This window comes from Lynx rufus, unplaced genomic scaffold (assembly GCF_022079265.1).
Source record: "Lynx rufus isolate CCGP_SWC_20201006 ecotype Redwood Valley unplaced genomic scaffold, mLynRuf1.p SCAF_7, whole genome shotgun sequence".
Classification (NCBI taxonomy): domain Eukaryota; kingdom Metazoa; phylum Chordata; class Mammalia; order Carnivora; family Felidae; genus Lynx; species Lynx rufus.
In genome coordinates this window covers 99,001,135-99,027,523 of record NW_025814889.1, presented here as the reverse complement: position 1 = coordinate 99,027,523, position 26,389 = coordinate 99,001,135, and the positions used below count along the sequence as shown (strand labels likewise).

At 37.1% G+C, this 26,389-nt stretch overlaps 1 protein-coding gene across 5 annotated transcripts in view; it reads left to right on the top strand.

The window, feature by feature from the left end:
- The first annotated feature begins 218 nt into the window (after positions 1-218).
- Positions 219-26,389, top strand: part of KCNC2 (potassium voltage-gated channel subfamily C member 2) — a 194,693-nt gene continuing 168,522 nt past the window's right edge. For all 5 annotated transcript variants that reach the window (XM_047066893.1, XM_047066897.1, XM_047066895.1 and 2 more), the window contains exon 1: positions 219-881. In XM_047066893.1, the coding sequence (XP_046922849.1) occupies positions 219-881 (663 nt within the window). The remainder of the gene's footprint in view (positions 882-26,389) is intronic.

Here is a 26,389-nt window from a genome sequence, read left to right as displayed (position 1 = left end):
TTTCTGGAAGCCCGGGGAACGTGTGCTGCTAGAGGCGGGGACAGAGCTGGGCGCGCGTTTCCTCCTGGGAGGGTCCTTTGCCCCTCGCCCGTCTCCAGCCCTGCCTCCTGGGACTCGCGCTGGGAGTGGGGGTGGGGGTCACGGCGCGGCTCTGACGGCCGAGATCTTTAACTTGGCGCTGTGTTCGCCTCCCCCCCAGTCATGTCTGAGCCACAGAGATGGGCAAGATCGAGAACAACGAGAGGGTGATCCTCAATGTCGGGGGCACCCGACACGAGACCTACCGCAGCACCCTCAAGACCCTGCCTGGGACGCGCCTGGCCCTGCTCGCCGCCTCCGAGCCCCCGGGCGACTGCCTGACGGCGGCGGGCGACAAGCTGCAGCCGTCGCCCCCTTCGCTGTCGCCGCCGCCGCGACCGCCCCCACTGTCTCCCGGGCCGGGCGGCTGCTTTGAGGGCGGCGCGGGCAACTGCAGCCCCCGCGGCGGCGGCCGCGAGTTCTTCTTCGACCGGCACCCGGGCGTCTTTGCCTACGTGCTCAACTACTACCGCACGGGCAAGCTGCACTGCCCCGCCGACGTGTGCGGGCCGCTCTTCGAGGAGGAGCTGGCCTTCTGGGGCATCGACGAGACGGACGTGGAGCCTTGCTGCTGGATGACCTACCGGCAGCACCGCGACGCCGAGGAGGCGCTCGACATCTTCGAGACCCCCGACCTCATCGGCGGCGACCCCGGCGACGACGAAGACCTGGCGGCCAAGAGGCTGGGCATCGAGGACGCCGCGGGCCTGGGGGGCCCCGACGGCAAGTCTGGCCGCTGGAGGAGGCTGCAGCCCCGCATGTGGGCCCTTTTCGAGGACCCCTACTCGTCCAGAGCCGCCAGGGTAAGGCCAGAACCGCCCCCTTCCCTCTGCTCCAGCTCCTTCCCAACTCTCGGTTCTCTTCCACCAAGGGCCTCTGGGGTGCGGGAGGGGGTGGGAGGGAGAAGGGAACCTGGGCTCCCTAAGGATGAGATTAGCAGCCCGTCTGGTGCAAGGTAAACTCCGGGACCCTGGCCGCCATCCTCCCCGCCCCCTCCATCCTCCACCTGTCCTCAACTCAAACAGATTTACTCTAGCAGATGGGAACTGAAGGGCAAAGGTCGACCTCTCGGTGCAAGTCTGTCCGGAACCTTGTCCTGAAAGTGGTGTCGCGCTTCACCTTGAGGGTTTTTTTTGTTTTGCTTTGTTTTTCCTGACTCTTTTGTTCCAACTTTTTCGTTAGTTTGGATGTTTCTTCAGGCCTTCTGGTCATCACGATTTGACATTTTCAGTGAGGAAGGCCTGACACTCCACATCTGACCCACTCAGAGCAGTGGCTCCAATTAGGGATCTAATCTGAAGACAGAGAAGGGAAAATGGAATATACCTGTGTGGCTGGGTGGGGAGAGGGTGGGCCAGCGGGGTCACTTTGTGAAGAGACTCTCCTGAGTGCTCTTTGGGCCTGTCTCCTTCCAAGGGGGAAGAAAGCTGAATTGTTTGTCCCAGTGAGTTGAGCAGGGACCCCACCTGCACGTTGAAATTGGGAGCTGGTCGTTTTCCCCTTGGGCTGTACCTGTGTTTCTTACAGGTTGAATCTGAATTGGTCACTTGGTGATGCTAGGTTAGTCCGATTGTTTAAATCTGGGTAATCTAGATTGTGGCAAACTTTATTTTACTCTTCAGATTGTGAGTCCATCCTCAATTTTTTTCTTTTCAGTTTCTAGCTTGAATGACAGTTTAAATTTAGTCCTTGAGACTCCCAATTAATTTTTCAGAATCCCATGAAGGGACTATAAAAGTAACCAATACTGGTTTCTCCAGTTTAAAGGGAATAAAAGAAATATAAATAACCAAAAAATTATACAGTATGTGAATGCTTTTTAATTATACATGAGCACAGAGTACTGTATTTAGCTAAATCTTTGCAACTGCGTGTGTCTGGTTTGCTTCTGACACTGGGAAAAAATACCCCCAAGGCAGCTTCACTATGGCTCCATCCTCATTATTGTCTTTTTCTGTATGTCAGAAGTCTCTGCATCTGAGATATTGTGCAGCTGTCTATCTGATAACTTGTCAGAAGATGTGCTTCTGATACCACTGTAGAAGTCTGAGGATATGTTTTGTTTTCAGTTTGAAATAGAATATGAATGAGACAATTTTAAGCATTGCTCCTCTGTTGGATCTGGCATTTAAATGCCTACATAAATTTTAGTGTTTGAATATGGAATTAATAACTTCAACTCTGAACTCTTCCTGTTAAGACCATTCTATAAATTCAACAAGAGTTGGATTTCAAAACAAAAACAAAAACAAGTGCATATTTACTTAAATTAAATCAAAGACTCATGACCATTACATCTGTGGTTGTTTTTTTTTTGTTGTTGTTTTTTGTTTTTTTGTTTTTTATTCCAGCTGAGTGCCACAGTACTCTTTCCACTTGGTGGCTAAAAAGATAATCTGAATTTGTTTTCAGGCTCATCATGTGATTTTTTTTTTCCAGATTGCACGCTATAAAAAAAGACAGAATGTTTTATTATCTTTCCTCATGATAATATAATAGATTTCATTGTGGCCTAGATTACATAGCAAAAACTTTAACATGGTGTTTCATTTTTATTATTGCTATGGAAATTGATTTTATTGATTATTGATCAAAGGGTAGACTATTAACTTGAAAATAGTTTTAAAAAAATGTTCCTAAGATTTCATTGTAACAGTAGTAGGGTTTGACATGTAGCCATTTTAGGTGAGGAAAGAACACAGATGTATTAGAGATTAACACAAGGTCAAAGAGCCATTAGAAGTAGAATCAGGTGAGAATCACAGATCTGGAAAGTTTCCTTGAGGTCACTTCATGAAGACCCTTTATTTTATAGATGAGGAAAATGAAGACTGCAGATGCTAAGTGATGGCCAAGGTCATACAGCAAGTTAATAGCAGATCCAAAATTATGCTGGAGGTCTCATGACGTCTTCCCCAGGCCCTTTTTACCATAACCACTGATTATAACTGACTGGTTTATGAAATCTGCAGATCATGTTGCTCTTGAGATTTAATGCAGGATAAGACGCTTACTAGAATTCTAACTTTGAAATTCTATGACCTTCGGTAGAGGTCTTTGGTAGAGGTTTTACCCTGCACCACCCACCATTAGAGTCAAAATACGGGATTTGAATTAACTTCTTGAACCTGTTTGAACTTCGCATTTTTATTGACCATTTGATATGTGATGTTTTGCTATCTTTCAGATTGGCTAACATTTGTGGGGCTTGTCTTCAGGGAAATCCCTTTTCAAGTTTTTGGGGGTTGCCTAAAAAGAGTAATCAGAAGTCACCATTTTACTGAAATGTGATTTAATATTTTTATATGAACATTTTTAGTTCAGATGATGGCCTGACTTAATGTTATCTGACTAGTTTGATAAATAATATTACATTGGGAGGTCAACAGGATGAAATTAATATTTTGCATGGACATGATTCTAGGAGACATAAGTCAATTATCAAGTGGTTTGCTTCAGCTGTGGTCTTACTTCCACAAGTCTCATTCTTAGTAGAAGTTAAGTATTTAACTTTTATAAACCCTCTTTACTTTTTTTACATTAGTTCATCTTTTATTGATATACTTGAGATGAACAATTTTAACTGGCTGAATTCCTATTTCAATTTGTTATACCTGTCATCAATGTCTTTATCTTTTCCCAATATTGAGGAGATTGGCTCAATTATATAACAGATATGTTTTATTTCTAACTTTTATGAACTAAAGTGCCAGAATGAAACCACAGTGATAGGAACTGGATAGATAATTAGCTGAATTTTGTAACATTGTATTCTTGCTTTTTGTTTTGGTTGGCATTTATCCCTCCTCTATTGCTTTAAATTTGTGATGTAAATACATATTCAAAAGGTCAAAATTGTTCCGGTTAACTTGGTAAAAAAGTTTATATTTTATACTTAAATGAATTTGTAAGAATAGTATTCCAAATAGAAATTTATAAGAAATCAAATATAAGTGGTCATGGAAACCTGTTCTGAAAAAAAAATGAGATCAGGAAATAAAAGGAGAAATTATTCTGTTGATGCCATTGGGTGAAATTTACAAATAGCAAAAATCAAGGATGCATAGATGTATTTGTGAAAATGTTTTGCATTGTATATTTCCCAATTTAATATCTAAGTTTAAGAGAAATGAAGGTTGTATGTGCTTTCTTCTGAAAACATTATATCATAGGTAAGTGGACAGGTGCCAGGCCGAAATTCTTTGATTGAACTTCTGGATTTTTTAGAAGTGAAAAAAAAAATAAGATAAGGTCAACATACCAGAATCAAAATATTTTAAATAATTTGTTCCCAATATTAAGGAGCTGAAAGCAGTTATGTTTCTCCTTGCTCTTCCTCGGTCACTTGTTTATCTTTGGTTAGGTGATAGGGCATTTTGTTTTTCTTTTACCTTTAAAGAGCATAGAAAGAATAACTGCCGTGGAACCACATTTAAGATGTTGGCTTTTTGGTCTTTGGGTCCAGATCATTTTATGTATGTTCTCCGGCCTTTATCATTATGTGCAGATCATCCTGAATCATCCATGGGCTATGATAGGGAATCAATCATTTGTTAGATTTTGAAAATACTCATTTTATTAGTAATTTTAAATTAGTTTATTTCCACAGAATTATTAAAATATACTCCTTGAAACTATTAAAATTTAAATTTCAATATATAGAATTGGATTCAGAATTGTACATATTTAATTTACTTTTTATGGATTATTTTTTCCTCTTCCTCAAACCACAGATAAAATAGGAAAGAAGTGATCTAAATAACTGTTTGCCAGATTTGAGTGTAACGCTTAAGTTAAAAAATTATAATAAGGAATGGACTATTTGAGTCACATATTAAGATTAAAGAAAAAAGTATTAATATTTCTTTTGTAAGTATTGCTGAAGTTTAAAGTATTATTGGCCAAATATAGCTTGTTCATAAAAAATTATTGTCAATTATTAGAATTTTTAGAATATTTAATCAGTGAGTATTGGTTATGCAGTCACTCAACTATGTCAGTTATCAGAATACATGGAGAAGATATAGTCTTTTGCCCTCAATAAGCTCACCACTCTATTTATAATAAAACATTTTCTAAAAACATTATCTATTAAATTAAGAAATGCAAAAAAAATTCCAGGGATATTATAGATAAATTTTCTTCAAAAAAAAAAAAAAAGGAAATATTGCCTGACACATTCAGGAAGACATTCTATTTAGAAATGGTGGTGTTAAGGTATTGTTAGTCTTTATTTTATGATGAAAGTGTTATCTTGGTTTTTCTGTTTTTACAATGATTTGTAGGCTCTGTCTTTGTAATATTATTGGACAGTGTGATGAAGGCTGTACTTATACAAAACAACCAAATTATTTAGGGTCCTCATCTCCTTTCCATTTTAATTAAAAGTCATGGCCAACTATATGACAATACTAATCCAAACTTCAGACCCCTGAAAAAAGTGTGCTGTAATGTCTGGTGTTTTTGCATTTGCCCATATAAACATGTAAGTGTACTTTGACTCTTTCCAGGCCGCTAACTGTAGAGTTCACAAAGTAATTAACTTTATACTTCTATTCTGAGTATTGGATAGGTTCAGAGAGTAACTAATTCAATACATCATTAAAACAATCGAATAAGTTCTTCCTTCTTGAAATCATTGTTGCACTATATGCTAACTAACCTGGATGTGAATTAAAAAAAAAAGAATCAAGTAAGTTCAATAGAAAATTATATTTTCAGTTGTGTATTTGATCACAAACTAGGTGGTTTAATTCACTGCTGAGTATTAGGCATGCCAAAGGTGAATGTAGTTGGAAAGATTAGGTATGACTTTATTCTGTGATATTTTGCTAAAAGCTCATTTGTAGACTTGAGTTGACAAAACTAATGCAAGTCAAAGAAATTCTTCTTCTCTATTGAGAGCCTTATTTTCAAAGCAGCTGAACACAAGGAATGTGTAGCCTTATATAGAAACATGCAGGTCAACCTTTCCCATTTGACAATGTATATCATTATCATTTATTTTTACTACTACAAAAAATGCACTTTCAGGCCTCATATTTTTTGAACTTCCGAGTCATATCCTTTTATTATGGCAACCTTTAAAAACATGTCTAAATGAAATAGTAAAGGGCACTAAAGGACTGATGAAAGAGAAGCACAGATCTCCAGAAGGAAATATGTAGCGGCAACGTAGTGTAAACAATAACCATCAATATATTATACAAACTTAATCCACTTCTTTTTGAAATATGAAGGACTCTTTTTCAGTATGAAGGACATAATTTCAGACTCTTTTTCAAAAAGCAATCTCTCTCATATAAATATATATGAATAGATAGCACTGCTTTTACTTATAGGTTGAAGGGTGGTCATTAATTTTAATATCATATAGTCAATGTTTTCACAGGAAGTGACTAAAATGTGGGTATTTAGGTGGAGGAGAGAGCAGGAGGAGAGAATATATGGAAGCAGTATTGGAAAACTGCCTGGGTGGGATATATGAGACCCACACACTAAACTAGATTTCACAACCAGTGGTGTGACCTTGGAGAATTTACTTCATCTTCTTGAGTCTTGCTTTCCTTTGACTTATTCTGGAAAAAAGAAAATGACACATTGGGCTAGCTAGTGTCCAAACTTCTTTCCAGCTTTTAGATTTTGAGGTTTGGAGGAAAAATAAGGTACTGATTGCTAAAAACCCTGGGGAGAGGGCGGGGGAGAAACAAAATGTCTGCCCTCATTGTGATTGTACTCTAAGGACCATTACACTAATGAGGTAAACCAGTATTGATTTTTTTCTTGTTTGTTTTTTTCACACTTATAACTTTCTGCCCTTTTTTTTCCCTACAGCTGTTGGGTAGCTGCTGCTCTGGTTACCATAGAAACAGGTTAGCTCCTAGCTTCCTGTTCCCATTGAAAACAGCTTTCCCTCAACCACATATTGATCTCAGGAAATCATTTTGCTGTGGCTCAGTCATGAAACCCATAAAGATGATTGGCTCCGTCATTTCCTAAATCTGAGATTCAGTGCAGGTGTATATCCATCCACCACAAGGATAACTGATTAGATAATCTCCGTTTTATTTCCATTTGAAAAGTGTCTTGTCAAAGACACCATCCTTTTCCCTTTCCTGTATCTTATACAGAAGGAAAAGTCTTATTCACTTGAGGATTTACAGATATGCCTAACACACATTTAAGTGTTTACAAAATAATGTCAAATTATTGAGTTCTAATATCTTTCATAACTCCTTTTATTAGAATAAACATAGAGAATAGAATGCTGTCTAACATACTTAAAATAAATTTATATTTTAATGTACCCACTAATGAAGAATATTTAAAGGTAAATATATATGTATTATATAGTGTTCTATATTTCTCTTTTGGGAAAATAGTTTTTCTATTTCAAGATATACATGTTTACATAAAAAGAGGATACATTCATTGTCGTTAACATAGATGCGTACTCAGGGGATAGGTTTATAAAATTTTTATATGTTTAAGCAATGAAAGAATTTTGTAAGAATATGGCTTAAAGTTTTGATTTGAGAATATTAGTGTGTGTGTGCGTGTGTGTATGTATTATACGTATATATATCCAAAATATATGCTCTTTAAGTGAGATTGATTACTGTTATATATGACAGACTTCTGGTGTTCATTAGACATAGAATCGGAAGGACACTGGTGATCACTTGGCACAATTGCCTCAATTCATGGAAGAGGCAGCTCACTTGTTCACAGCTATGGCTAGCTTGCGACAGTAGCAAGGCTAGAATTTAGACCTTCTGATTTATCCCATTCAATCTCAGTTGCTTAGTCTGCACTGTGTTTAACATTAGATGTGCAATCTTTAGCTCTTAGGAAGCAGCAAGCATGTTAAGAATAGCATGGGTAGGGTCTGCCCTTTCCCTATTCTGTTGCTTAGTCATAGCGGGGAAATTGTTACTGTTTTATGTATTCACTTTATTTCCAGACTCCCTTCCAGGTACAGCCTTCCATTGCTGCCTTCTCTACCAGTTCTACATCTTACTGCTCTACTACCTTTAAGGCCTGAAAACTAACCTGCTTATGCATTTACCTCCTATTATTTCCCTTTATCCCATTGTGTGTGTGTGCCTTTTATAATATGTTTCTCTACTCTTACTTGATTTATTGCCTTGGGAATCTATCAGTGTGAACCTAGTTCACTCTGTTAGTAATGGTTAATATATTTTATAGAGCATTGTGTTCTCACATGTAATTAACCAGATTATAGTGGTTTACACAAGATAACGGGTGAGTCAGTGGAGTGAAAGGTTTGGAGCTCTTGTTAAGATCTGCAAATGAGATTGGATGTTGTTGTCAGGTCAGTAAATACAGGGCAGAAAAACTTTTCCTTTAGCCTTTCTTTTTTTTAAAAAAAATTTTTTTTTCAACGTTTATTTATTTTTGGGACAGAGAGAGACAGAGCATGAACGGGGGAGGGGCAGAGAGAGAGGGAGACACAGAATCGGAAACAGGCTCCAGGCTCTGAGCCGTCAGCACAGAGCCCGACGCGGGGCTCGAACTCACGGACCGCGAGATCGTGACCTGGCTGAAGTCGGCCGCTTAACCGACTGCGCCACCCAGGCGCCCCACCTTTAGCCTTTCTTCAGTGGACAGTTTGTCAAAGGTGGTGCTTACCAGTCTGTGATGAAATGTAAAACAGCATTAAAATTTGGGGGTGTTTGAGAGAATGAATTTTACAGGAACCAAAACAGAAGAAGTTGGGCCAAAGTGTTGCTGGTGGTATTGGGAAAAAGACACTCTAAATAATTTATGCAGTCACTTGACTTACCTTTTCCTTTGAAAGTTCATAATACTAAGGACATCTTTGTAATCTGACATTTCCTTAGTGTTCCATGTATCAAGAAAATCCTATGTAGACGCCTCAGTAATGTCTTCTTTACTTTCTGTTTGAAGACCCTGGTGATTTGCTATCAGATCCTAGAGTTTTGCTATTCTTTACGTATCTTACAACATTGCTGACATCTTTGAAAATTGAAGCAAAGGTCAATATAGCCTTTCTTGGCTGGTGTTCTGTGATTTCGCCTCAGCAATGGAAGGTGTTCTCTCGTTTGAGATGTCTCTATGGAGAGTTCCAGAGATGAAAATAAGCCACCTTTTGGTCTTACTTTACACCAATACTTTGTCCAGAATTGTTAAGTTGTTCACTAAATGATAAAATACAAATACATTTTTAAAATAGTGATTATAAGTAGTTTTGTCGATATATCCAAACAATATTGTTAATTCTAAATTTAAGACAACATGTTTAAGCAAAAACTGTTTGAACCAGAATAAAGTTATTTGTTGAGTGGTTTGTCAGATTGGGTTCAATGAAAACAGCAGAAATTATTCAGAATTTATGTAAAATTTGTGTCTGTGTTTGCAAATTATACAACAGAAATTCAAATATAGGGTTGCTTAATTTGGTATTTTTATGTTTATTGATTAACGGTAAAATGCTATTTGCTAAAAGTGAATATTGTGTAATAATTGTATTGGAAACAATAACAAAGTAATCATAGCAAGAATAAACTTCCTTACTATTATAGTTTGATTTGTCATCTGAATTGCCTTGCTTCTCTCTTGAGGTAAGCAATGAGAAGGCCATTATGAAGGTTTCTAAAATATCTTTAATAAAATTTGTCTTTCATGTAAATTGAATAGGAAGTGGAGAGAATAGAGCCTCAGCTGGCCCTTTTTTTGTGCAAACAGAATGTAAGCTGCAAGTATTTTTTTTAAGCTATTGGAATTTTATGATCGGGCCTGGTGAACCTATCAGTCATATAGAAGTTGAAGGACTATTATATCTTTATCATGATTGAGAAATATTTTGAGCTTATGCTTAATTTCCAGGTTCATAAGGTGTTGACGGTGCTTTGATATTTAGAGTACACTGCCAGAGGTATAAAATTCAAGAAAGTTAATGAAATCAAGCATATTTTAATTCACTAATAGTCTTCAACGACATTCAAAATTGATTAGTTTCAATGCAAAAACAGGGTTGTTTAACTGAGTGACTGAGTGTGCTGTTCAATTCAATTTGTAATGTGCAGTCTGAGTTCTTTAGTTTTTTTTTTTTTTACTGTACTGAGTATTGGTTTTCAAAATCTGTTCATTCTTCTATTTATTTATCAATCATTGATTTAATTCATCTGACTTCTCTATCTTAGATAGTTTCTTGGTAACATTATTTCTGAGTAGTTGACTTTCAGTTCAGCGTTTGGTTTCTTTACCAACAACCTTTTGTGTTTCCTCTCTCTTAGCTTGTATTGATTGGCTTATGAAATAACGTGTTGTCATTGGGTGTTATTACATTTCTCTCTAGCTAAACAAACTGGACAAGAACCAAGCACCAAAGACAAAAGCTTTAACATGCTTTCGAATCTCTTAGCTGACAATTATTGAGCTTCAACTATTGGCCAGGACTAGTTTGTACTGAGTAAGCAAGAAGGGCTAAAGTTTGACATTTCCTTTTAAGACACTTGTATTCTGTTGAAAAAGAAGACTTGTACATCCATAGTTACGATACAATACATTAAACGCCACAATAGAGACATTAGTATAGTATGAACACACAGACTGAGGAGGGACCCACTTTACAGAGGAGATGACATTTTAGTTAACTTCCAAAAGATAAGTGTTTTCCAGCAATCAAGAGGAAGGTCAACTGAGTAGTGTGCAAACATGGAGGAATGCCATGCCATGGTACTAGAAAGACCAGAGGGCCAGAGAAGAGGCTTGAGAGGTAAGAAAGATTGAAACTGGAAGTGAAAGGATCTGGAAGTGAAAGGCTTAGAAAGGAGATTTCCTGATAAGGTGTGAGATACCCAGTCCAGGGCAAGACTGAACACTATTATTTGGAAAACACAGTGTATTCCAGAACAGTGGTTCTGAATCTTAGATGTGCCTAGAAATAATGTAAGATGATGACTGAATTTTGTTCCTTGGGTTTCACTCTAGAGATTCAAATTCACTAGTCAGATTTGGATAAGATTCAGATCAAGTGAGCATCTTTGGGGCTGCAGTTGGCTCCTAGCCCAGTACATGCCAGTACTTTGATGTGACCGTTGCAAGAGCAAATGCAATTTAACAGTGAATTAGGACAATAATCATGCTTAGACCATTATTTCCCAAAGTGCATTTTATAGATCTGCAGTTCTCCAGGATATTAACAAGGGTTGTTCCTCAAAAGAGTTCCATTGACAGATGAATTTGGAAGCCAGTTTAAAACAAATTTCACTAGATTTTTATTTTTTAATTGTATTTATTATTATTATTATTATTATTATTATTATTATTATTTTATTACAGATCTTTTTAAGGTCAAAGAGTTGAAAGACGGGCTCTCTGACATTTGGTTTTGAGGTGGGAGTGAATTAATGCTAAGGACTAGACTCAGTTGGCTGAGTTTGAATCCTGACTCCACCATTTGCTTGCCGTGTAACTTTCATAAATTTGCTTCTCTAACCCTTTTACTTTTCATCTGGACTGAAAATAATAGTATCTGACTTAAAGGATTGTTATGAAAGTAGACTGAGTATATTCATGTTAAGAATCCTTTGGGCACCTGGGTGGTTCAGTTGGTTGAGATCTGACTTCGGCTCAGTTCATGATCTCATAGTTCATGAATTCGAGCCCAGGATCAGGCTTTCTGCTGTCAGCTGGAGCCCACTTCAGATCCTCTGTCCCCCTCTCTTTCTGCACCTACCCTGCTCACACTCTGTCTCAAAAAAAAATAAATAAATAAATAAAAAAAGAATTCAGCATAGTGCCTGTTTCCGTAAATGTCGGTTCTATCAACATCATCATCATCATCATCATCATCATCATCATCATCATCTATTATGGTGTGGTTGCAATAGCACAATTTGAGGAAGCTTTTTGGCATTTAGAAAGTTCATGAAAATATAAGTTGTTTGTTCCTGAGATTTCTCATGTGGATACTGGATAACTGTCTGGGAAATTGTAGGTACTCAATTTTATCCCCCAAGAATAAGTAGTGATTAATTAGAACAATATCTAACACGTATGTATTATATGCCAGGCATTTTGCAACTGGCAAGGTGAAGGCATATTTCCTGCCTTTAAGAAGTTTGTGGTCTCCTGGAAGAGAACAACAAAAGGGAAGTGACAGTGCAATGACATGAGATCTCCAGGAGAAGCAGGCGTAGCATATTTTGGAAGTTAACATAGTCTTGGTAAGGTTGGAAAAAACCTCTTGGAGGAAGTGTCTCTCTTGGTACCAGAGGATGGAGAGGAGGTAGCTGGACTTTTCAGATGGAGAGAAAGCCTGCACGAAATTCTAAAAGGGAAAGAAGGCATGGTCTGTGCAAGATACTGTAAGTAACTCAGGACAGCTGCAGCACTGTGTAAGGGATCGCGAGATGTAGCAGGAGACAGAAGCTGAGCTTGGATCAAAATTTTGGTAAGCTCTGTTGAGAGGGTCTGGTCTTCCTCTGATGGTAATGGGGGAGCTCTTGAAGAATTTTTAATGGAGCAGTGGCATACAGATTTGTAATTGGGAATATCGTTCTGAAACCTTTGTACCTGAAGAGGGGATTGGGCTGGTGCCGAGGAGTGCAAATTTGTCAGGAGGACTGTAGTTTAGCATGTTATTGCAGTAGTAATCCAGGTTAGAAATACTGGTGACATGAATTAAGACAGTGGCCAGACGGATGAAGTAAAATGAACATAGTTAAAGTGGTATTGTTGATTGATTAGGTGCAGTGAATGAGGCAGAGAGAGAAATCAAGAATGTCTTTCTACTTTTTGTCGCACAGTGAGACAAGCAAAACCTTCTGACTTTTTTCTAATCCAAGATTCTGTGATTACATGATTTAAGAGTCTGGTTTATCAGTTCTTCTTTCAAGGGATTTAACACTATAATATTTTGTATTATGTTTTGTAAGTTTTATTTTATATTTCAATACCAATTACCCAATTATAGACAGCCATTTCATAGATTTTATGGTTGTGAAATTATATGCAAGTATGTCCCTTAAAATTTTTGGTTACAATAATTCCCCACCATAAAAAGGTGGTGAGGACTAAGAAGTCCTCTCTAGAAGAAATGTTAGCTTTGCATTGTTATTATTTTGGTTTGAGGCCCAAGAAAATATTAACTTTTGCATAATTTCTAAGTTGACTATCTAATGTAGACTCCAAAGCTAGAAGCTTACACTGAACTGAGGATCCAAAAAATTCTAATGAGATTCTGTGGCTCTAAATACTCCTTAGAAACTTACTTCAAATAAATATTTCCTTTAGAAAAAAGTCCAGGAAGGAGCAATTGTAGTGAGGAAGCAAAACAAAATGAAAGCAAGGAAGAAGATGGTGACTTCAGGTCCAAGGCAGAGTAATTCCTTCTAAAGCATAAATATACCATGCCATTTTCTTGTTTAAAATCCCTTTATGGCTGGCATATTGAGGTATACTCTGTTTTGCCTGACTCTTCAGAATCTGTCCACTACCTATGTTTCTAATAATACCTCTCATAATCCACCAGTAAAATACTGACTGAAGTCAAACCACATGTTTTGCCATTTCTGAATTTCAGGTATGTGTTCACGTTGCTCTGCATTTGCATACAGTTTTCTACTGCTTGGAATACTTTCTCCTCCTGGCTGTAATAGGTTTACTCAATCATCTTTTAGTATCCTGTGTAATTATCAAGTCTTACTTGACACCTTCTAAACTCTCTCAAAAGTAGTTAGTTTCTTCCTGAATGTCCATATCACTTTGCAAACACAGTATTATAGCGCTTAACTGACTAGATTATTTTCCCAAAGCTACGGTAGCAAATTACTACAAGCTTGATGTCTTGAAGCAACAGAAATTTATTCTCTCACAGTTCTGGAGGGTAGAAATCTGAAATTCAGGTTTCAGCAGGATTGGTTTCTTCTGGAGGTTCTGAGGGAAATACTGTTCCATGGCTCTCTCCTAGCTTCTGGTGGTTGCTGGTAATTTGGGGGTTCCTAGGCTTGTAGATGCATCACTCCAATCTCTGTTTCTGTTTTCACATGCTGGTCTTCCCTTTGCATTTCTGTGTTTCATTTAGTTCTTATAAAGATGCCAATTATTGTATTATAGCCCATAATAATCCAATATTACCACATCTTAGCTTAGCTAATTATCTCTACAAAGATGGTATTTCAAAATAAGGTCATGTTTTGAGGTTTGAGGTGCACATGAATTTTGGGGAGATACTGTTCAAACTGGTACATGAACTTCACTATTTTGACAACACATTTGTTTTGTTCAATACATCTTTTATTTTCTGATTTCTCCTTTTCCATATCAGTGTGCTCTCATTTAATGGATACAATATATAGAATATCTTTATGAATCTTTCTGAAGATACTAGTTAGACAGTTTTTAAAGTTCTCTTACATTTCTGGTATTAACTCTGATTCTTCTATGGATATTTTTTTCTATTATTTCATCTTTTTTCTTTTTTATGCCACTGATTTTCTTTGCATATCTTTCCCTTTGAAAGAGGGTAGGGGTTGATTATAGTGTTATGTGGGTATATAGGCAGGATCAGGTAGAAACCTAGGATTCCCTTCAGAGTGGGTGGGCAAACTAGGAACCCTCTCAAGGTCTAAGAAAGGATGCTCTATTTGGAGACAGGACTTTACTGTATTTCAGTTAATGTGGAGTGACCTTTCCTTCTGTTTTTCTCCATGCACTTTGAGGAAATCTGAGGCATTTAGAAATTTGCTTCACTTTCCTCTATCAAATCAACACACCTAATCAGGATCTGTCTTCCCCTCAGTTGATTCTCGACTTAATTTAGAGAGCTGTTCTTGTGGACTATATTTTGAGGGAAAAATCTGTAGTCAGCCACTAAAGGAAGTGGGAGACCTCCAGGTTGCTCCACAGCCAGTTTCTTGTCCTAGTACCTCTTGCCTTTGAGTTTGGGTTTCCTCTGGATTTCCTTGTCAAGGATTGGACCAATCCCAGGTAATGCTCTCTCTTGCATTTATATTGAATTCCATTCTGCTTTTCTCCTCAACCTGCATTTCCATTATTCCAGTGCTGTTTGCTCTATGTCATAGTATTTCTGGTTCAAGAATAGCAATGTTTCCTGCTTTCCATCTCTGTGATTTTTTTTTTCATCATTTTTAATGAGAACTTAGCCAAGGAGATGAAGTTTACTATCTTGCACTAGAATTTAATGATATGTGTATAAGCTTCTTGTCCATACTTGTTATGAACTTGTGCCATTTATTCTTCTTGTTGTTGTCGTTGTCCTGAGTTATAAACAGCATCTGATAGTTTTCTCAGTGAGTTTTTACCACCATTTAAATAATTCATAAGTTTCTACAAGGATCACTTCTCTTTGATTCTTCCCTACAAAGTCATTGTTTCTTCTTATTTTCTTTGAGCCCACCTACTATATCTACTTTTATCTCTTGTGGAACCTAAATATTTAATCTAATGAAGGAATTCAAAGCCTAACAGTGGTGTATGACTTTACCATTGCTGTAAAGGAGATTATTAGACTACCATTATTACAAAATCCTAGAAAATTCTCACTTGGAGAACAGTGAAACTTTAATTTGTCATCTGCCCCTTGAGAATACATTCATAAGAATGTGAACTTTGGTAGTTTAACAGATGTTTTTTGGTACTTAAAGTCCCCAAATAAAGTAATAGCATTAAGCTGAAATAATGTTTACATATTGGGGCACTTTAATTTTTCACACAGAACCGTTGCGAATGGGACCAAATGCCTAGTCCCTATTATGTAGAGAATCATCTGACTGATGATAATAGATGGCACTGATTGTCTCACTAATTACATGGAAATCGGGCCTTCACCGAAGGATGCTGTGTCCTAAGAAAAGATACTAAAGAATGGATGTTGTGGCAGCAAAGAAATTAGCCAAGGAGAGCAGAAAAAAAGATTCCTATTCATCACAGTACTGTTATCTCATTTCATTTAATAAAATAGAAATATCCAAAGGTGAATTTTCCCCATTGTATTTAGAATACACTTTATCAAACTAATGCAGTAATGAAGACCGTTATATTAAAACCTAATTTTGTCTGGATATTTCCTCTGAGCTGTGGCAAATAAAAGGACTGAGAAAGACATTTGAAGAAACATACGTGCACACTAATGGTTATGCAAATGGATAGAAAAGCCTTCATTTATACAAATATACTCTCTACATTATAGAGATAAGGTAAAACTGTATTGTTTTTAGGAAAAACCATTGAGAGATAATAAAGTAAAACTTATACATTAATAATATTCAAAACACAGCAATATTAAATCAAATTTATGTTTTTAAGATTAAGGGTCATTACAGTTTGTTTACTACTATTTTTCCCTTTCTTTTCCTTTCAAGTTTTTATTTAAATTCCAGTTAGTTAACATACAGTTAACTAATTTTAAACTAGTTAGTCAGTGTTAAACTAATTTTAATTTCATGTATAGAATTTAGTGTTTCAACACTTAGTACAACACCCAGTGCTCATCACAATAAGTGCCCTCCTTAATCCCCATCACCTATTTAACCCATCCCCATGCACCTCCTCTCTGGTAACCATTAGTTTGTTCTCTATAGCTAAGAGTCTGTTTCTTGCTTTGCCTCTCTCTCTTTTTTGCCCCCTGTGCTCATTTGTTCTGTTTCTTAAATTCCATATATAAGTGAAATCATATGGTATTTGTCTTTCTTGGACTAATTTTGCTTAGCATAATACTCTCTAGCCCTATCCATGTCATTGCAAATGGCAAGACTTCATTCTTTTTTATGGCTAGTAATATTCCATTGTCTATCTATCTATCTATCTACATATATATTATATATGTGATATATATACATATATATACATATATATGTGTATATATATATTAATATATATATACTATATGTGTATATATATATTAATATATATATACACATACACACACACACACACACACACACACACACATGCACATCTTCTTTATGCATTCATCAGTCAAAGACCCTTGGGCTCTTTCCATAATTTGCCTATTGTTTATAATGCTGCTATAAACATTGTAGTGCATGTATCCTTTTGAATCAGTATTCTTGTATCCTTTGGGAAAATATCTAGTCATGCAATTGCTGGATCATAGGGCATTTTTTTTTTAACTTTTTGAGGAACATCCATATTGTTTTCTAGAGTGGCTGCACCAGTGTTTTTATTTATTTTTTAATTTAAATCCAAGTTAGTTAACATATAGTGTAATAATGATTTCAGGAATAGAATTTAGTGATTCATCACTTAAATATAACACCCTGTGCTCATCGCAACAAGTGTCCTCCTTAATAACCATCACTCATTTAGCCCATCCCTCCACCCAATACCCCTCCAGTGACCCTCAGTTTGTTCTTTCTATTCAAGAGTCTCTTATGGCTTGTCTCCCTCTTTGTTTTTAACTTATTTTTCCTTCCCTTCTCCTATGTTCTTATGTTTTGTTTCTTAAATTCCACATATGAGTGAGATGATATGGTATTTCTCTGACTAATTTCTCTAATTTCGCTTAGCATAATACCCTCTAGTTCCGTCCACATTGTTGCAAATGGCAAGATCTCATTCTTTTTGACTGCTAAGTTATATCCCATTGTATATATATACATTCATCATTTGATGGACATTTGGGCTCTTTCTATAATTTGGCTATTGTCCCTAGTGCTGCTATAAACATTGGGGTGTATGTGCCCCTTCAAATCAGCATTTTTGTTTCCTTTGGATAAATAGGTAGTAGTGCAATTTCTGGGTTATAGAGTAGCTCTATTTTTAATTTTTTGAGGAACCTGCATACTATTTCCAGAGTGGCTGTACCAGTTTGCATTCCTACCAACAGTGCAAAAGGGCTCCCCTTTCTCCACATAGTCGCCAACATCTGTTGTTTCCTGAGTTGTTAATTTTAGCTATTCTGACAGGTGTGAGGTGGTATCTCATTGTGGTTTTGATTTGTATTTCCCTGATGATGAATGATGTGCAAGTAACGTGTTCTTATTATAGACAGTTGGGGAAGTATAGAATATACTGAAGAAGCAAATAGCCCTCTTATCCACTAAAGACTATTATAGATTTAGTATAATTATTTTATTTTTATTTTCTCTAAGAGAATTCTAAACATTGGGGTATAGAGAGTTTAATCTTATAGAGAGTTTAACCTTTGTTATCTGGAACACAGTACCTTTTTAATTTTATTCAAATCTGGTTTTAGATCTCAAAAAAAGATTGTCATCGATTATTTCATATATGTCTTATAAGTTTGTTTCAATGTTATTACTACATATTTTATGTTTAGTTGGTATTGTGAATGATATTGCTCCTCATTACATTTTAACTAGTTATTGATGTCATGTAAGTAAGCTACTACTTTTAGTATATTAATCATGGGTATATGTCTTTTACTGAGTCCTTATTGATTGAAATAGTATTTCAGTTCATTGCTTTTGATTTTAAGTATGTGCCACGTATGTAAGTGATAATTTATTTTAAGAGTTGTAATAGTTATAACTTATACTTTATCTCTTTTTATTATTGTTATAGGTATATAATTTGTAACTATATATTTTCAGCCATAATTTTCAGACATATTTGTAAGTGTTTAACAAATTACCACTTCTGCTTTCTTCTCATTACTTCCTCCTTTTTGAGTCAATTTGAAAATACTTCTTGTGATATCGCCGCTGTATACTTTCAAATTTATTTTTCAGGGATGACTTGCATTCACATACAAAAATGACCTTGATCTTGACTAAATAGAGAAGTTTTGGATTTCGTTTCCTTAAGTCTGTAGGTTCTGTCTGAGATTGAGAAACAATAAAGTGTACACAAAAGAGAGGACAGGGAAGTTCCCACACGTTGTCAACACAGGCAGGAACCCTAAACAAACCTTGGCCCCAAACAGGACATGAGCTAAAACATCAAGTGGGACTTAGGAAGGAAAAAAGTGTTTAATAAATGGGAGCTAATGGGATAGAAGGCCTAGACATAAGGGGGTGGGGTGGGATGGAAGAACTGAAAGGAGGTGGGTGTGACTAGGGGGTCAGGAGCCAAGGGGAAAGAAAGGCAGAGGACGATCATGGAGGCCTCATGAGCCATATGAAGCTCCCTTGTTTTCACATCATTTTTTTAAAATTTTTTTTTTTTTCAACGTTTATTCATTTTTGGGACAGAGAGAGACAGAGCATGAACGGGGGAGGGGCAGAGAGAGAGGGAGACACAGAATCAGAAACAGGCTCCAGGCTCTGAGCCATCAGCCCAGAGCCCGACGCGGGGCTCGAACTCACGGACCGCGAGATCGTGACCTGGCTGAAGTCGGACGCTTAACCGACTGCGCCACCCAGGCGCCCTTCACATCATTTTTAAAAACAAATCTACCTATTTGTATATGTTCACGCCTTTTTTCTATTTTCTTTGTCATCTTTTATCACTGTTGTGTTTTTCCTTCTTGTGCGTTCTTGCAAAAATTACTAAATAGTCTTCTACATTTCTAATTATCTCATTCTTTTTTGCAATATCAGGTTTCTTCTTTTCTATAATCAACAGAAACTTTAATTTTCTAACACATTTCTCATTCTTGGTACATTCTTTTTATTGGATTGCTTGGTTCTTTTCTCATTTAGATCAGTTCTCATTTTTTCATTTTTCTTTTTCAATCTCCTTGCTTTTGTTTTTGTTGAATCAATAACTGTGTCTCACAGTGAACTTGGAGCAGATAGTTTTACAGGAACAACTTCACTTTCCGATATCAAGATGCTTTTCATTTATCTCTCGCTGCAGATTGCACTTCTAGTACTTCTGCACTTATCCTGCAGTTCTCTTGGTATTTCACACACACACCACACCACACCACCCGGCCTCACCCCTCAGTTTCTCCATCCCACCTATAGAGATGGTTCTATACCTACCATTGGAATGCATCCAAGACTCAGAATTGTCCTGAATTTCCTCATAATCCACTTATGTTCTAGCACAGTCTCCCTTTCCTTATAATCCATGTATGTTCTAGTGTGTTGTGATGGCTAAGAGCATAGATCTTGGCATCAGGCAGGCCTGGATTTGGATATGGTTGTATGACACATTAGTTGCATGACCTTGGATAAAGTAATTAACTTCTTTAAATTTCTGTTTCATTATTTGTGAAAGAACCTAGTCATGAAGTGGGTATATGGGGATTAAATGATATGAGAACTAAATAAAATAATGCATTTAATAAGTATAGCAGAATGTCTAATATGATATAAGCCTTCTATAAATGGTAATTACTATTGTATGAAGCTTAAGGGCAGGCTGATGTGCAAATCTTTAGTCTAATGATTGGTGGTATCTATCAAGTGCTTGTTGTATATCTAGATCAGGGGACAGGAGAGCTTTTTTTCCATTGGATCACAGGTAGAAAATCCCAGAGGCTGTGGTAGAGAGTTTTGAAGAATATTTGCATTTTTGTTAATAGATTGTGGAGAGCAAAGCTGACAACTTTCCATCATTGCCTTGAGTATAATTGCACTAGGTTTGGACTGTGAAATAAAGTAAGATAGTATTCCTAATACCATTGCCTGCTTCTTTGAATGAGGCACAAGGAGTGAATGATCAAGAGGCACAGGGGAGACTGAGATCACTTTTGTTTAATGAATTATCAATGCCTAGGATATACTGGTACATAGTAGGTACTCAAAGAAGTGTTTCCTGACAGGCTGGTTGACTGATTATTTCATAAGTGGATTATTTAATATATATATTCCCGCATGCAGCACTCCAAAGGCAACCTGCAAATGTATCTCTGAGGGAAACAATTGTAAGCCTCTTTCTTCCTTCAGCTCTGTGGCTCCCTGAAATGGTTTTTAGACAATAAGGAACAAGGAGCAGGAGTTCCCATGGCTCATTGTTACACTGCTGATATCGGAGAACATGACTGAGAACATGACTACACTGGCAACTCTCTCCACTTGTTGGGCAATCAAAAGAGTAACAACTAAGGAAAAATATTGTTGCAGAAGTAGAGTTCTTCCTTCTTATTAAGTACTTCCCATTCTTTGAAAGATTATTCTTGGAATGATTCTTGTATGATGTGGTTTTCCTAGTCAGACATAAGAACTGCACCAACTATAACTTTTAAGTTCAAGGGGGTTTTCAGATTTCCCTAATCCCGGTCAACATTTACTCCTTCTCAACTCCCACTTCAAAAGTTTGCACAATATTGCTATGAACATTAATTCTTAACTATTCTCATCAATAGGTATTTTATTAGTCTAAACTCTTCCTGGATTCTGGCATGTTGTTAATTTTTGTTCTTAACCTTCTGGGCTATAGTATGTCTTTATGGATGTAGTGTTGCCATAAAATACAACATTTAGCTAGCTTTGAACTACACATAAACAATAAATAAGTGTTTTTAGTATAAATATGTGTACCAAATTATGGGTCATTCTTATACTAAAAATATTTGTTTCTTATCTGACATGTAAAGGTAGTTGATTTGCTACCTTACAGTGGCAACCCTACACTGTGGCTTCTTTTCTTTTGTTTTCTTTTGTTTTCCTTTCCTTTCCTTTCCTTTCCTTTCCTTTCCTTTCCTTTCCTTTCCTTTCCTTTCCTTTCCTTTTCGAGAAATAGAGAGAGAGAGAGAGACAGAGAGACAGAGAGAAAGAGAGAGAGAGAGGCAGAGGGAGAGGGAGAAGAGAATCTTAAGCAGGCTCCATGCCCAGTGCGGACCCCAACATGGGGCTCTGTCTCACAAACTGTGAGATCTTGACCTGAGCCGAAGTCAAGAGTTGGACAGTTAACCAATTGAGACACTCAGGCACCTCACTCCCATGGTGTTTTAAAGAGAATTTAGAATGAAATTTTTGGTTCTCTCATTTTTTTTTTTAACGTTTATTTATTTTTGAGACAGAGAGAGACAGAGCATGAACGGGGGAGGGTCAGAGAGAGAGGGAGACACAGAATCCGAAACAGGCTCCAGGCTCTGAGCGGTCAGCACAGAGCCCAACGTGGGGCTCGTGGTTCTCTCATTTTGAGGTGTTTCTCACTATTTTAGCATTAGTCTCTACCCAAATTTTCTGACTCTACATCTTCACGGTGCTGTACAGGGTCTGCTGTATCTCTAGCTCTAATTTTTGAAGCAGTCAGTGCTCAAATAGAGATAACTTCTCAAGCCATCCAGTGACACTACTTCCAGAACAACAGTAGAGATGGTTGAGTCCTTGCCAGAGGTGGTATCTGTGGTCTCAGAACTGGAGGAAGGGTAAAATTTAATGTCAACTTTCATTCAGATGGTATTGAACCAACATACTTTAAGTGACTCTGTATTTTTTACGTATTGTTGACTTTTATATGACTTCCATTTGCCTGTTGATGGCCTCTTCCCAATACATTTTACTCAAAAGAGGTCTGACTATTGAATAAATAGGGATTTTAATCATTACTAAAGAATTGCACACAAAGGGGGAACTGTTAATATTAATGTGCTATATAGAGATCCATGTTTTTACCATAGGCGTGTTTTTAAATATATGGGTATATGAATTCTTACCTTCTGATAATGTGATTTCTCATAATTTTCATTTATATTCCTTAGACTGTTATATTTATGTTATTGCTTGTGGCATTTTCAGACAGGTAACAGTCAGTGCATAATTAAACTTAAATTAAGCAGTCTGCTCCGTGATATACTCTGAGCAAGACTGTTTCTTGTCTCTGCCTTCAATTTGGTTCCACAGTCATTCCCTTTGGCCTTCACTGTGTCTCTTCTGCAAATAGCTGTCTTCGTAAGCCGTGCCGGCATGCCCCACTGTGAGCTCCCTATAATTCAGTAACCGAGGAACAAACAGGTGAAGGAAAGCAGCTAAGAAAATAAGGACAAAGAAGGAGGTTGGAACAAAAGAGCATATCCTATAACTATTATTCAGTAAGACTGATTTTCTAGTGTTTGGTAAATTGTCTCTTGAGTCAGTTCCAACAGAGGACTTCTAAAAATGTTTTAAACAATGTCAACGTCATACTAAGGGCATAATCTCTTTAAACAGAAGTGTGTTCTTCAATACACAAGCCCTTTGAGATGCTGCATCATAAAAAACAAATTCTGTTTGAGAAATGAGTCACACTCTACCTTCACTTGTTGGTTCCCATCATTTATTTTTTCATCCTAAAATATTATTTATTTCTAATTTTGTTTCCATTGGTCATTTATGAATTTCATAAAAAAATATGAATGTAACAGCTTTAAAAAAGCATGTTCCTAAGATGCAGCAGTGTGTGCAAATGGAGCTCCTGGCACTGAAAATGTAACATGTTGAGAATTCCATAGTCTTTCTTCTTTAAAGGATTTAGTGAACTTACAAAAAAATATCACCTCTAATATCAACTCTAATGCACACCACAGAGAGAAATTATCAGTGAGAAAAATTAAGTACCCAAATCAATTTTCATTATTCACGGATTAGATATCTATTGAGTTTCATGCCTACTAAGTGCTATTGGTGCTGAACTTGCCTCTAGCCTGAAGAACATACAGTGTAACTGGGGTTTGGGGGTGCAGCAGACAGGTAAGCAAGCAATTACACAGCTTGATAAATTCATGGGAGGCATACACAGAATGTCTTAAGAACCCTTGGAGCGAGCAACTGACCCAGACCACACCTAGGAATCAGGATAGATTTCCTTGAGGAGGGCAACAGCTGAGCTGAGTCTTAAATGACACAACCAACGTAGGCAGAGGACTAAGAAAAACTATGTTGCCAGTAAGGGGAGCAACACTGGGAATGCTTCGAGTTTGAGGGCACCCCACAAGTTAATCATTTTGGCTCGAGTAGTGTGCAGAGGCACAGAAGGAATGGTGAGGGAGAGTGCAATGTTTTTCTTCAAAATGCACTAGAGTGTCCTAGAACTCAAAGAAACCTAAAGAAAATTTCCGAAAATGCAGGATTTGTAGACTCCTTTGTTCTGTGAGACTCCACTGAAGGTATACCTCTATTTTCTTTACTGGAATTACAATGACATTGGGATCAATAACCAAAGTAGCATTTATAGGTGACTGTGATAATACTTATATTTAGTAGACTACAAATTTCATACTATTCTCTTTTCAGAAGTATATAGAAATTGAGTAAGTGTGTGAACTAATAAATTGCATGTAATTGCAAATGTTACCATTGTGCCAAAGGATGTCTTTCATAATTCTATCCCTTAGTATCTGATCAAATATGTTATCTGTTACCATTCCTTTAATGTTTATTATTATTATTATTTATTTATTTTTGAGACATAGACAGAGCATGGGCAGGGGAGGGGCAGAGAGAGAGGGAGACACAGAATCCGAAGCAGGCTCCAAGCTCTGAGCTGTCAGCACGGAGCCTGACGCTGGGCTTGAACTCGCGGAGTGTGAGATCATGACCTGAGCTGAGGTCGGACGCCCAACTGACTGAGCCACCCAGGCGCCCCTGTTACCATTCCTTTAAAGAATTAAATATAAAGTCCTTGAAACTCTTGATTCTATAACTCCTGTGAGAAAATTCAAAAGATTTTAAATCATTTCAGATGTGGAATCTATTCTCACCTCTCCACATTTGTTCTCTGCATCTTTCCAGCTCTACACCTCTGCTCCTTTCACTGCATTCACTTGTCCGTTTATGAATGCCTACATACTAAAAATTTCCCATGAGGATATCACCGGTCTCAACCATTGCTCAGCCTTGGTTCTAAATAGTGAGAACTGAGCATGTAACCACCACAAGCATTTCAACTCTGTTCTATCTCTGTGGATTCACAGATCATTTCACAAGCAAGCACTTAGGTGCATGAGTGGCTCTTCAATCAATGCATCATACAGGACTTGATGAATATTTTGAATATAATCTTTCCCATGTGCTATAGATAATTAAAAGAGATCATTGTGCCTGGTGACCCTTACATTTCCTTAATTCAAGAAAGAAATACTGTGATACTGTGTGGCAGCACATAATATCAAACAATGTAAGGTAGTGAAAAGAAGTGCCTGGTGGAATTTGACTGGGGCTCACATTCCAGCTCTGCCAATTCAGTTATTCACTTCCAGGAAATTACCTCCCTTTCTTTGCTGAATATTAAGATGTAGTAAGAGTTAAGTGAGAAAAATATGTAAATTGCCTTCATGAAGAAGGTACTCATCCAATGGTGGATGTTATTATTAATGATTAAATTCAGTGCTATTAATCCAGGTTTCCTTAGCTTAGCCAATCAACATCTATGAAGACTCTACATAATAGGTATATGTTCTTGAATAGAACAACAAATGTCCAGATCCTACAAGACATATGTATTTTTAAAAATTATTCATTCTTTGTGTGTCTACAAAAGTGAAATACTCTGTTAATGAGTATTAAAGAGATAACACACAAATATTTATAGAATTTGTGCCTGGAAAACCAGAACCAATCATTACAATCAAATATGATAAGTGTGTTAATAGGGGATATATAGGAAACATCTAGAAAGTGGATCTAACCAAGCCAAGGTGATCAGAGAAAGCCTATAGGGATTGAAGTTTATATAGAATCTTGAAGGAAATTGTGGATTAGAAGTGGGTATGAACAAGGATGTGTGTGAACTGTGCCATGAAGAGTATCAGGTGCACCAGTGGTGAGGAAGAGAATGAAGTTGAGTAAGATTGGAACTCTGAGCATCTGAGGGAGAGATGGACAGAGATGCAGAGGCAGATGGGGACTTTGGAGAGCCTGGTAAGCCACGTAAAGGATATTGGGCTTTATCCTAAGAGCGATGAGAATTTAGTGAGGGATTAATTGATCGGAAGATGAGTGGCGAAATCCATTTTAAATTTTAGAAATATCATTGTTACCATTTGGAGAATGGTTAGGAGAAGATCAAGAATGGAAGGAGAGCTACCGGTTAAAGAAGCATTACACTAATCTAGGCAAGATTTTTCTGTTTGAACATCTTATTGTCATACACCTGGTTGTCAGTTTTTGCCTGCATACAAATGTATACAAACTCGAATAATTACAGGTTCCTTAAAAAAAAACCAAACAAGTATTTACATTTTTACTGGACAATCTAGATATTTTTTTTTAACTGGGAAAAATAGTAACAGCTTCACTTTTCTTTGATCAATCAAATATTTTAAGACAAAAATGTTATTTAATTTAGTTTCTAATTCCAGGGTAAAACAGATTTCTGTTATTAAAGTTGTGAAGCTTCCCTAAGGGGAGCTGACAGACATTCCATTTTCTTACATCCCCATTATGGTGAAAAGACAGATCTCATTCAGTTGGACTTGAAAAGTAGCATAGTGATTATGTTAAAA